Source organism: Bos grunniens, chromosome 11 (assembly GCF_055505025.1).
Source record: "Bos grunniens cultivar Pamir isolate PY7600 chromosome 11, Bosgru_T2T1.0, whole genome shotgun sequence".
Classification (NCBI taxonomy): domain Eukaryota; kingdom Metazoa; phylum Chordata; class Mammalia; order Artiodactyla; family Bovidae; genus Bos; species Bos grunniens.
The window spans coordinates 29,834,113-29,847,552 of NC_141175.1; the positions used below are offsets into that span (position 1 = coordinate 29,834,113).

General features: G+C 47.0%; 1 protein-coding gene across 1 annotated transcript in view; it reads right to left on the reverse strand.

The window, feature by feature from the left end:
• Positions 1–1,434: 1,434 nt before the first annotated feature.
• The window catches only part of APOB (apolipoprotein B), a 51,524-nt gene continuing 39,518 nt past the window's right edge, over positions 1,435–13,440 (reverse strand). Inside the window, exon 29 of the mRNA XM_086323594.1 lies at positions 1,435–12,906. Coding sequence (XP_086179720.1) covers positions 11,266–12,906 — 1,641 coding nt within the window. The 3' untranslated portion in view covers positions 1,435–11,265. The remainder of the gene's footprint in view (positions 12,907–13,440) is intronic.

Sequence of the window (13,440 nt, forward strand, 5' to 3'; positions counted from 1 at the left end):
CCAACTGCACATTCCTGACAGGTGGCAGCCGGACTCCTAGCAACGCCACTAGGGGCCTAGAATTATCCAGGGGCCACAGTGGTTCCCTCAGGGCAGGTACAGGCCGGGACAGGAAGAAGGGAAGGGGGAACCTTGGGGAACCTCCAGTGCCCCCGAGACTTGGCCCAGGTCGGATTGTGGCCTTAGCCTGGTGTGCAGGACAGCCACCCTCCTAGGCCCTCTTGGCCTAGGTCCTGTTTTCCAGAAGTACTGGAGGAGCTTTGCCAGGGAGCATGGGAGACAAGCAGGGAAGCGTTGGTTGGTTGGTTGTGTAAAGAGTTTACCAGGGTGCTGGGCATTACGTGAACCACATCCCTGCACAAACCCATGTGCTCACCTGAGCCCCCCATCCCCATCTAAGTGATCTTGTGTTCTACCTATTAGGCGGCCATGCTCTGTAACCTTTCAAAACATGGGTGGTGGGGAGGGGATCAGCACCTTCTGCCTCCTCCCTGATCATTGATTCCGGCTCAGGGGCAGCCGGCTCTAGGGGAGAAAGGGCTTGGTAAAGTCAGCAGCCCCTGAGGTTCCCTAGCAAGGCCCTGAACTGTGACCCGTGTGTGAGACGGGGCTGATCCTCAATGGCCCGGTGAGCTGCAGGCAATAATCCGGCAGTCCAGGATGAAGCAGGGCTTCCCAGGTGGCACGAGTGGTAAAGAGCCTGCCTGCCAATGCAGGAGACATACAAGATGCAGGTTCGATCCCTGGGTCAGGAAGATCCTTTGGAGAAGGAAATGGCAACCCCCTCCAATATTCTTGTCTGGAAAATTCCATGAGCAGAGGAGCCTGGCGGGCTACAGTCCATGGGGTCGCAAAGAGTTGGACATGACTGAGTGACTGAGCATGCCAGGATGAGAGGATGGATGAAGGACCAATCGGGCCGGGGGTGCAATCTCCATTTCATGACGTGGCAAGAGGAAGCAGGCAGTTCTGACCAAGGGACCCGGGGAGCAGGAATTGACTGAGGCTTGAACAGGCAGAGGAGTGGGTGAGGGAAGGGTCCTGGGAAGGAAAGCAACAAGCTGCGGATCTTGGTTGGAGTTTTGGGGACACTAAGAGGTGGCTGTGACTGTCTACAGCGTACTGGCTCTGGGCTGTGTGGCTCAGAGACAGGGCAGTTCCTGGGCTGAGAGAGGTTTCCATGGGGAGCCCGCAGGCAACCTTTCTGGTGGTACTGAGCTCTTCTGTGGGGCCTGTCGTGAGCGTCCACCTGTTGACCATCCCAGATATGGTGGCTACAAGCCTTGAGCCCTAGGGACATGGCTCTCCTCCCCCCCGCCTCCCCAGCCCCCAGCGGGGGCTTGGCTCTCCCCAGAGGCTCCGTGACCCGGCCTCCCAGGGAGCTGAGGAGAGGGCGGCCCTGGCCTCCACCTTCTGACAGACACAAAGCAGAGCTGGTTGTAAAAACTTAATTAAATGAAATATTTTAACAAGAAATTCCGAGAACAGAATGCCCTGCTCATAAGCAAGCCCCCACTGAAATAAAAGCTGACGGGAAGCGTGTGTTCTGTCTGACAAGAGAAAGCTTCTGCAGGAACCATGCTGGTGCAGAGGCAGCCTGTGCTGGGCGGGTGGGTGAGCCAGCCCGCCTGGGTCAGAGCCGTCCGGGGCTGGCTCGGCGCTCTGGGAAAGCCTGGACCATCCTCTTCCCACAAAAGCACGGTGCTTAGCATCTCCTGTGCGCCAGGTGGTGCGCGGACGGAGTGTGTGCCATTCCTGTGCTCCTGCTGGAATGAGCTTTATAAGATGAAGAAATGGAGACTCAGGGAGGATACGTGACCTCCCAGACTTAGGTCAGAGGTGCGAGTGAGGGGGAGCTGCGATCAGAGCCCAGTCCTCCTGACCCCCAAATTCAGTCTTGTTTCCACCTAACTTGCCCTTTATTTCTTTTTTTTAAAAATTAGTTTATTTTTGGCTGCGCTGGGTCTTTGTGGCTGCCCCCGGGCTTTCTCTAGTTACAGCACAAGGGGGCTGCCCTCTGGTTGCAGTGGGCAGGCTTCTCGTTGCAGTGACTTCTCTTGTTGCAGGGCACAGGCTCTAGGGCGAGTGGGCTCAGTAGTTGTGGCATATGGGCTTAGTTTCTCTGTGGCATGTGGGATCTTCCAGAATCAAGGATCGAACCCATGTCCCCTGCATTAGCAGGTGGATTTTTAAACCCTTGGACCACCAGGGAAGCCCCTGACCTGCCCTTTCTACCACAGAGAGATTGCTGGCTGGCCCAAAGAAGTAGGGCCACCTCCAGGGTGGGATGTGCCGTCATTCCTTCTCTTGGGGAAGCGCAGCCAAACTTTCTCCCCACAGCGGGCTGAGAGAAGCGGGGAACTTCATTCCCACTCTGAGGAGAGGGCCCCGGGGCCAGTATGGCTGAGGCATCACAGTGAGATCAGACTGTGTCAGGCCCAGTGGTCACATCATAGATGGGCTGCCCTGTGGGCAGATGGATGATCAAGGCTGACAGAGCTCAGGAGAGCACTGGAAGGTTCTGGAAAGCTTCCTGGAGGAGGAGACACTCTAGGGGACTCTGAATAGTACTTACAGAGTCGGGGGAATGTGTTCCAGGCTTGGGGAAGGGAATGAGCAAAGCCTGGGGGTGGGTGGCAAAGCTCGCTGAGTAGCCAAAGGGGCAGGAGGAGTCAAGATCCGATGACTGACCCCTAGGATAACCTTGCCCTCCTGTATGTGTCAGTGATGATGGGGCGCTGGGAACCATCTGCCTCCCTGTAGTCTGGGGCCTCTGTGAGGAAAATGTACCACATGTACAAATCAAGTGACCGGCTTAACTTTCTAGAATAGAAGTATTTCTGTAACAGTAGAAACAAATCCTTCCTGGCATAAGCTGGTATATTTACCACATGCCATCTCAGTGACCTCAGTAGGACCTGGCTGAGTACCACCCTGATTGAAGAAAGCTCCATAAAACCCTGAACTGCAAAGAACATTCATTTTAGGTAGAATGGTTTGCAGGATACAAGGACACTGCTTTACAAGAATCTTCTCCATCAGTTTCTCTTATACTGTAAAGTTAAAATATTCTTTGATTTATCAAAGTGAACACCTGCATTTTCTTGAACCTAGTGAATGTGTTGGAGAAGGCAATGGCACCCCACTCCAGTACTCTTGCCTGGAAAATCCCACGGACAGAGAGAGGAGCCTGGTAGGCTGAAGTCCATGGGGTCGCTAAGAGTCGGGCACGACTGAGCGATTTCACTTTCACTTTTCACTTTCATGCACTGGAGAAGGACATGGCAACCCACTCCAGTGTTCTTGCCTGGAGAATCCCAGGGATGGGGGAGCCTGGTGGGCTGCCGTCTATGGGGCCGCACAGAGTTGGACACGACTGAAACGACTTAGCAGCAGCAGCAGCAGTGAATGTGTACAGTGAGTCAGGAATGTAGTTGGTTTAGAAATCACCTTCCAATGAAAGTGACTTTTTTTGCAGAAGAAAAATTGCCTGCAAATTCCATCCTCCACCATCTTCCACATGTTTCTTTCCCTTAGACACCAAAAGGAAACACACAGAATATTCCATCAGGAACCTGCATCCACAGGACCCATCTCTTACCACAAAACCAAAGACTTGACTAAATCTCCCCTGTGTAAGGTTTTCATCTCAGCCTTTTGGGAGTAAGCAAATACATGCAGGCTTCCATTACCCATCTACCTTGTCCCAGGAAAACTGCATGAAGAATTCTTTAAGTTAATTTTTAAATTTATGTTTCGCTGTGCTGGGTCTTTGTTGCTGTGTGGGCTTTCTCTAGTCCCAGTGAGCACAGGCTGCTCTCTAGTTGTGATGTTGTGGGCTTCTCATTGTGATGGCTTCTCCTGTTGTGGAGCACAGACTCTAGGGTGTGTGGGCTCAGCAGCTGTGGCGCACAGGCTCAGTTGCCCTGGAGCATGTAGGATCTTCCTGGACCAGGGATCGAACCCGTGTCCCCTGTATTGGCAGGCAGATTCTTAACCGCTGGACCACTGGGGAAATCCTGAGTAAAGAATTCTTGATAAACAGCTTCTTTTAAAAATATGGCAGGATGAATCACTGCCCCATTTAATTTGTGAAAGGTAGAAAAAATTTTAATATTTTAAAGCTGGCTGCAGTTGGAACCTGTTGGCCTAAAAAGAAGGCAAAGTGTTTCCTTATAAGAAGATGCCTTGTTTTATCTTAAAGTAAAATAGGTCAAAAGACCTTTGGGTTATAAAACGGGAGGCCCTAGTGCCTCCCCAGACATAATCACAGAAGAGTCAAGTTGTTCTGCCCTCTGCAGTGACAGGAGTCTTCCTCTGTTGCGTGGGGCAGACAGGGTTTGGAGACCTGGGGAAAGTTGAAGGGAGAGGGGGAAAGAGCCCTAGAGGGATGGGACAGCCATGTGTTAGGGGACCTTGGGTTGGGTGCTATGTGAGCTGGAGCTCAATGAGTTGCTCAATGTTATGTGGTAACCTGGATGGGAGGGAGGTTTGGGGGAGAATGGATACATGTATATGTATGGCTGAGTCCCTTTGTCATTGGCTCTACCCTAATACAAAATAAAAATCTCAACAGGAAAAAAAAAAAAAAGAGGGAGACCTTGGAGGCTGGATAGTGTGGGCACATCCAAGCAGCCAACACACGGTTGCATAGTGAGTTTCAGGCTTGTATTTCGTGTATGTTGGATTTGCTCAAAGAGGGGCACATCATGGTCAGTCCTGTCAGTCCTGGAAGGACCATAGGAGACGGGGCTGGGGACCTGTGCAGCTTCCCAGAGGCAGTCAGGCCTGCAGCAGAGATGGAGCCAGGAGCCAGGCCTGCAGACTGCGTGGAGAAACTCTTGCAAGCTTGGAGATGGAGACTGCCCCACTGGCCAGATGGAGGACTTCTAAGGGGTAAGATTTCCACTGGGGGTTCCCAGGATATGGTGGCCCGGTGGGGAGCTTGGAGAATCTGAGTGGCCTCAGAGAAGGAGTGGGGGTTGGGGCTGGTGTGTCCCATGTTTGGCTTATTCCCTACTGTTACTGGGGAGTTGAGGCTTCATGTGTCTTCCATCCAGCCCCATGGCTTTCCCCCTACACAAGAGTTGAGGGGAGGCCCTTTACCCCAGCTTACACCTGTGCCTGTTATAGAATGAGAGCCAGTCCTGCGTGGCTTAGGGGACCGGTGACTGGGGAGGCTGGATGTCAGGGCCGGGGAGGAAAAGCTGAAATGTAAAAGCACCGAATTTGGCGTGGGAGCAAGAACCTAGAGGAAAGGGAAGAAGGTGGTCCAAAGTATCAGGCCCCAGTCAGCAAAGGTGACCTCCCATTATCCATCACCTGTGGTATTAAGACCGCTGACCAGAGGTCAAGATAACAAAACAGGCACAGGAAGTGATCTGAGACATCAGAGAAAGGAGATTCAATGGGAAATGCCACAAGAAATGGACCAAACGAACTGGCTTGAGGATCAAGAGGAAAGGTGACACTCCCAGGACCCCACATCTAGTTTCCCTCGCTGCCCCTACTGTCCCCTGGGACCCTGGGGTGCCTGTGAGTCCTTCTCATCTGGCCCTCCCCCAGCCTCCCACTGCAGAGCCTTTCTTCATCTCTGAATGCTTAGGAGAATGCCTGGCTTAGAGATGGGGCTTAACAAATAGCTGCTGAGGACATGAAACAATTCTCTTTTTGAAAGGGGAGGAGTTTGTCCATCCAAAAATCCCAGGTTGATGCCATAAAGAAAGGGAACCACAAAGTAAATTAAGTATTTAATATGTGTCAGGCCCTTGGAAATTTTTCTTCTCTCTTTAAATTTTTGAATAAAAAAGCAATATATTTAAATTAATAACATTAAAAAATAGTTGTTCAGTCGTGTCTGGCTTTTTGCAACCCCATGGACTGTAGACTGCCAGGCTCCTCTGTCCATGGAATTCTCCAGGCAAGAATACTGAGTGGGTAGCCGTCTCCTTCTCCAGGGGATCTTCCAGACCCAAGGATCAAACCCCAGTCTTCTGCATAGCAGGAGGATCCTTTACTATCAGAGCCACCAAGGAAATACAGTAAATGGCCCTGAACTCATCGCTCAGCATGAGGGTGAAAGCATGATGTAATTCACACCTACCTCTTGTGTGTCCTCACCTTTTGTGATGGTTAATTTTATGTGTCAACTTGACTGAGCTAACGGATACCCAGTAGCTGGTAAACATTATTTCTGGCCATCTATAAGGTTGCTTCCAGATGAGATTAGCATTTGAATTGGTAGACTGAGTGAAACAGATGGCCCTCACCTCTACATGTGAGCACCATCCAATCTGTTGAGGCCAGGATGGAACAAAAGACAGAGGAGGGTGAATTTGCTCTTTCCTGAGCAGGGATGTCCATTGTCTCCTACCCTTAGACATTGGTGCTCCTGGTTCTTGGGCCTTTGGACTTTGATCAAGTCTTATACTTTTGGCCACCAGAGTCTCAGGCCTTCAACAGACATTGTTGGCTTTCTTGGTTCTCCAGGTTGCATATCGTAGATTATGGGACTTCTTAGCCTCTGTTTTCTAGACAATTTCCTGTTTTATCTATCAATTCTGCTTCTCCTGAGAAGTCTAATACACCCATCCTTACCCCTGCCTTTCCACCATATGTTACCTCTTTTGAGTCTTGAGTTTACCATTTCTTTCCTTTAAAAGTATAATTCCAGAAGATAAACTTAGTTTTAGTTGATTTTGAATTTATTGAACAGGTATCATGCTGTGTTTAATCTTCTGGGACTTACCTTCTCACTCCATTTATGTTGGTAAAATTCCTCTATATGCTTGTGTGTAACTGTAATTATATTTTGCTCACTTGCTTCTATCAAAATGATGCAATCAATTAGTTTACTCACCATGTGCCAGGTATTTCAGGTACCTTATTTCATTTCATCTTCATTACAACTCTATAATGTAAGGGGGAACCACTCTAATCCTGCTCAGAGTACTTCAGACTATTCTTTTATGATTCCCATTTTAAAGATGAAACTAAAAAAATCAAGTAACTTTCCCAAGGTTATATAACTCATGAGAAAGGAAGTCTGACTTTGGCTCCAGAGCTTAGCTTTCTTTTGAGACAAGGGAAGTAGTGGCTGCCGGACTCTGTCCTCTTTCTAACTCTTCTTTCCATGAACTTCCAAGGCATTGTGTAGGAGTGTTCCAACATTCCAGGAGTGTTCTAATGTCCTCAGCTTTGATCCATCTAGCCCAACCCTTGGAACAAGGCTCCTGGAGCTTCCCTGGAGTCTCATTGCTCTATAGGGACCTACATGCCAGCCTGAATTGGACCGACTTGATGAAAGAGAAGGAGTGGCGAGTCCACTTGAGGATCCAGGGGTAGCCGGGCTGCCGACCGAGCCACCCTTCCCTCAGTCTACGCTCTAGCTGAGAGTCTGAAGTGTGATTGTCTCTGCTTCATGTGGTGCTCATGCTACACAGCTATGGCCCAGCCACAGCTTAGAAACAAGCGTGGGGCCACAGCTCCTGGGCCAGCCTACCTTCCAAGGCCATAGTTGTCTTTCTTGATTAAAACTGGGCCTCAGTGGTGCCAGTGGAAGGTGAAGTTAACACAAGGATCAGAACTTAGTGCGTAGTGCCCTGGATATCACTGACGCAAGGCACTGCTCAGACTTGGAGGAGGAGTGAGCCAGTCTGTACAGGAGGAGGAGGGCAGGGCCCTTTCCTCCTAGAAACATGTGTACCTACTCCACCAGCTTTTACGAGGCCCTGGAACGTTATTTGTTGGTGACCACCCAACCATCCCACCAACAAACAGAGTGCTTGAAGGGAGTGCAGTTGACCTCTTAATGTGAAACAGTGAGACAAAGGGATGAGCTAAGAGGTAGGGTCTGTTTCTGCACATTTATCTCTGGTTATTAGACACTTTTAGAGGGAACATCTGTTTGTCCATCCTGGCTCCCATGTTACAGGCCCCATTTGAGGGCCAGCTTGGCCCCTTCTCTGACTGAATGGGGACTAAGTCATAAATTAGAGGCAGAAAAGGGACCTAGAATAAGCAGTCAGAGGGGACTTTGCTCATCTCATAGGTAAAGGGCAATTGGGTTCCTCAACTGACCAGCCTTCACAGGAAAAGCAAAGAGAATGGACAGAGCTCCTGATATTCCAGGTGGTACCCACTCCCAAGAGACTTAATTATTACAAGGTTTATTCTGGGTACAGAGCCACTGGCCTAAGGCAGAATCCGGGAGTCAAACCAAGTACACAGCTTGGTCATGCTTCCAAAGTTTGGGACCTGGGCTGGGGTCCATTATCTCATTTCTTAGTTGGTTTTCAACTTCGGATATTTGTTTTACGGGAGGAATAGCTGGGTTTATAGTAGTACTTTCCACATCATCTCACAGTATGTTCTCAGGACATGTACATGTTGGCTCACTCTCAGGTCAATAGGGCAATTATACAAGAGGAAAAACTCTGTTTTCTTGTTACATTTCTAAAGGTAGGTATAAGGACACAAAATCAATACAATTGGTTAAAATAATCCCTCATTCCCATTTCTCTGGATAGTTTCTCTAGCCCACATCACCAATATAATAATGGAGATATTTCTGCATGGACATACCATGCAACCTGAAGCATACCATGTGATCCCACATGACCGGCTATAAGTCCATGCCTTACATTAATAATCTGTCCCCCACACATTCCTCATGTTTATGCTGATGCCCCGTTCGTCTGCAAGTTATGCAGTTTCAAAATTTCTTAACTCTGAAGTCAGCTTGACTCATTCTGCTTCCTTGTTCTTTGGGTCATCCCAGCCATTTTTGTCTCCAGTGAATCTTCCAGGCAGTTCCAGTCCTCAGAGCTTTTGTACACATCCCTTCTGTCCTTAACAATCAGCCCCACAGCTCTGTCAATTTGTCAGTTATGTCTTCCTGATGCTTCTTGTATCCACCCCATCACCATTCTCAGCAGCTATGACTTGACTGAGACGTTGGGTATCTTTTACCTGGACCTTGCAACAGCCTCAAATCCAGATTCATCCCATGACAATTCATCCTGTAGAAGCTGTGATACCAGTTTTCTTAAGTCACAACTCATTTCACCCTCCTATTCAAACACTTTCATTGGATGCCCTCTCCAGCCAGTAAAGTACCAGCTTTCAAGACCTCTGCTGCCTTTCTAATCCTGTCTCCCCTCGATTTGGCTACCTTCAAACATACCTAACTCTGTTTCTTTGCTATGTTCTTCTGTAATGTCATTTCTCCCTTGCTGCTGCTGCTGCTGCTAAGTCACGCCCTTACCTCTTGTCAAAGTCTATGTATCCTCAAGATCCATTTCAACAGTCTCCATGAATACTTCTTGGTTTTTATCCTTTCCTGTAATAAACCTTCATAATACTTTGTATATATCCATGATGGGACAGCACATTCCACCCCTGATAAACAGATGGACAAACATCCAGGGACTGTATCTTACTGATCTTTGTTTCCTCTATAGAGGTTTTGTGTATAGCACATAGAAGCATTTAATAAATGTTCACTAAACTGTCTGGAGAAGGCAATGACACCCCATTCCAGTATTCCTGCCTGGAAAATCCCATGGACGGAGGAGCCTGGTAGGCTGCAGTCCACGGAGTCGCTAAGAGTCGGACAAGACTGAGCGACTTCACTTTTACTTTTCACTTTCATGCTTTGGAGAAGGAAATGGCAACCCACTCCAGTGTTCTTGCCTGGAGAATCCCAGGGATGGGGGAGCCTGGTGGGCTGCCATCTATGGGGTCGCACAGAATCGGACACGACTGAAGCGACTTAGCAGCAGCAGTGACTCTCTTTGGCACCTCAGTTCTAGACAGAAGAATCCTGCAAGGGTACCAAGAGGCTAATGTGTTTCCTAATGCTGTGCATTTTAAGAGTAGCCTTCAAGAAGGGAATGTGAAGACTTCATGAAAGAATGGTACAGGTTGAAGGTATTTGGGAATAAGAAGGGCCTTTTCCAAATAGGCCTCATGTAGGACTTAGGTAGGGATGAGAGTCTGCAATTTCCTACTCTCCAATGGTCACACCCTTCCTCTGTCCTCAAGTGCCATTGAAATGAATGTTATAGCTGCCCTTCCCAATGATATCAGCTTCTAGCCTTTCTTCACCAGAGCTCACCTTGGATGCTCTGGCTGGATGATGTTGTTGTTTAGTTGCTAAGTTGTGTCCAACTCTTTTGTGACCCCAGGGACTGTAGGCTGCCAGGCTCCTCTGTCCATGGGATATCCAGACAAGAATACTGGAGTGGGTTGCCATTTTCTTCTCCAAGGGACCTTCCCAACCCAGGGATCGAACCCATGTCCCCTACATTGGCAGATTCTCTACCACTGAGTCACCTGGAAAATCCCTGACTGGATGTTACCAGTGTTTAAGATCAGAGTTTGAGGTGAGTGGATGAAGCAAGGGAAACACTTAGGTTTTGATTACACTTAGGATGGTTGGATATTAAGTTTGGAGAAATAAAGAAACTCAACAGCATAAATATATGCTTTATGCCAGTGCCTCCTCTCTTACCCTTACCTCCTCGGCCATGAATGGATCCTGGCCAAGCTTCAGGGAGCCTCTAGGGTCCCTACTATCATGAGGTCCTTGGGGGCTAGGACTTCTTAGCCATTCCTTCTCCATTCCTGGCAGGTGAGTGAAATAAAGGGCCTGGTGATTTATCTCAGAGCCTAGCAGACAGCCTTGCCTGGCAAATGCAGACTGATTGCTGAGGAAGACTGTGTGTCACATAATGAGATGCTCCTGTGGATCAAATTATGTGAAAGCTTCTGCAAATAATTTTTCATTCTCACTTGGCAAATACACTCTCTGAGATCAGTTACTTCCTTTCAGGTGGCAAAATATGTCCCTTCTTAAATTCTCCTTTTCCCCTATCACTCAAAACAGTATGTGTTCCAGAGGTTTTGAAATGTCAGACAGTTGAATAAATACTCTCATTTTCTCTATCTTTCAATGCGAATGAATCACGATGAGTGTTATAATACACGATAAAGAATTTATTTGTTCTCACTCTCTTAGAGTTTAGCAAAATAACTCAGATCCTGGTTTTCTTGAACTTGCAAAAAATGTCATTCCCCAGAGTTCAGAGACCTTCAGAGAACTGATGCCAGCTTCAGTGTGGGTCCAGTTCATACGTGCTTCTGCTTGAAGCCAGCTGCCTATAACTGTTATAGGGCTGGCTTGGTCAAAAGTTATATTAATACATACAGTTTGAGTTTTTTCCCTACTATGTGAAAGTCTAATTGAAGAATTGCTATAAAAACTCAGAAGGTGATAGTAAACTCTCCTGGAGCAACCTTTATGTAGGGGCTCATGTCATTGATTGTGGCTGATTGTAGCTCTTTCAGCAACTCCATGATATAGTTCAGAAACATGTGGTAGTTTTGAATGGACAGGTCAATCAATCTTTTAGACTCAGAGATGAATTTTTCACAGTAATCAGAGAGCTGGTCTGAAAACTCCTGTAGTTTATATGTGAACTGCTGGTGGTAATCAGAAATGATTTCCTTCACTGCAACAGCCCAGCTTTTAATTACTTCCTGAGCACTGGTAGAAAGCTCTGTAATCTTCTCTTTCCCCCTTCCCTCTGCATTGGCAAGGATGCTAAGATACTCCTGCAAACTTTTCTGTATCAATGGTTCAATCTGACTTGAGAGTTGGGAAGCAAAATCAGTAGCACTGACAATGTATTTGGAATGGAAGTCCTTAAGGACATCTACTAGGTTCTTGATCAGGTTGATGACCTTCTCTTCAAATTCATAATATTTCACTGTCCAGCCAACCGTAGTTGGATCAAAATATTCTTGGTGAAGAGCCTGCACATACTGAAGGAGCTGCTGTAATTCTTGAGAAGCTACCTGAAGTTTGTTTTGGATTAGTTTATTAAACTCAACAAAGTTATAGTTTAGGTTTTCTTTCAGGAATCTAAAAACAAATGAAATGTATATGTCAGAGATTGTATTGATATTCTGTAGGGTTTGATTAATGAAATCAGTCAATTTCTTCTCCTTGAAGCGTTTAAGTTCACTTTCTATCTCTTGGAAAATGTCTTGTAGAGACCTTTGAAGATCACTTAGCATCTCTGTCATCATGGTAGACTGGAGGTAACTGAGTGCCTTTTGGATCTCTTGTGAGAAAAATAGAAATGTTTTCATACACTCCAAGGCCATATCTATTAGTTGATTGCACATTGATGTAAAAGAAAATTTATTGTTTAGTTCCTTGTATAACTCAGACTCCTCCATCAGGTACAGTAAATAGGAAAACAGTATATGTAATCCTTTATGGATATTTGAATGTACCTGGGACAGTCGCTTCGCTATTTCTTGTATGACCACAGTGCAGAGCTCATCTGCAGTGTAGTTCCTGGCTCTTCCTGGGAGCTGGAATCTGGTTACATTCAGGAGATCAATGAACAAGTCAGTCGCATGCTTGACTGTCACGCTGTATCCCTGAGTAACTCCTATTAAGCTGTCTGACACCTTCTTCTGGAGTCTCTGGAAACCACTGCGGTCCTCCTGAGCCAACAGTTCCTGGTACACACTCTGGGCCTTGTCCTTCCACTGCTGGTAGGTTTCAGTGGTGCCTCTGGCCATCCTTTGGAGCTCCATGTCCACTTCATCAATCTGCCTCATGGCCCCTTGATACACCTGATCAGCGCTGTCCTGTAGGCCTCTCCTCAGTTTTAAAGTAGCATCTTTCAGATCAAGTCCCGTGTACTCCTGGTGGTACTTGTTGACATAGTCATAAAGGGCTCCTGTGGCCCTGGGCACACTGTCTTTGAGCGAGCTTAGCAATTCGGACACAGCTCCTTCTTCCCAGTTAGCTTTGATCTGAACTTCATCATCCAATTCCAGGACCCTCAACTCAATTTTGAATATGTTGAGTATTTTATCTGGAGAGGCCTATGACCAGCAGAAAAGGACGAAAAGAACATGTTTTCAATTATCCTGATTACATAATACACTACATTAAAACTTCATTAGCAATTAAAAGTAAAGATCAGAGGATCTTTCATATTCTGATGGAGATTTATCTTTCACATGTCATATCTTTCATATGTGTTTGTCTTACGGTTAAGCAAATACACTCATTAATTCCTCTTTAACACATGCCCCAGAAAGGATAAAATTATGTACGGCATTTGCACAGGGACATTTAACATCAAGGCTTTTCTAGGACTGAAGATTAGAAGAGGAGGAGCAAGTGGAGGAAGAGGGAGGAGGAGGATAGAGAGAATGGGGAGAAAAAAAAACAGGAAAACACTAATTCAGAGAAAGAAGATGTAACAAAAATGAAAAATGTCCAGGGCTCATCTAGGAGAGACCTAGAAGACCAATATCAGGTGCTATCCATCCTCCAAGCCTATGACAAAGTTTAATAATAGAAACTGATTATTTCTTCTTCTCTACTAATGGCATCTTTGATTTGGCCCCAGC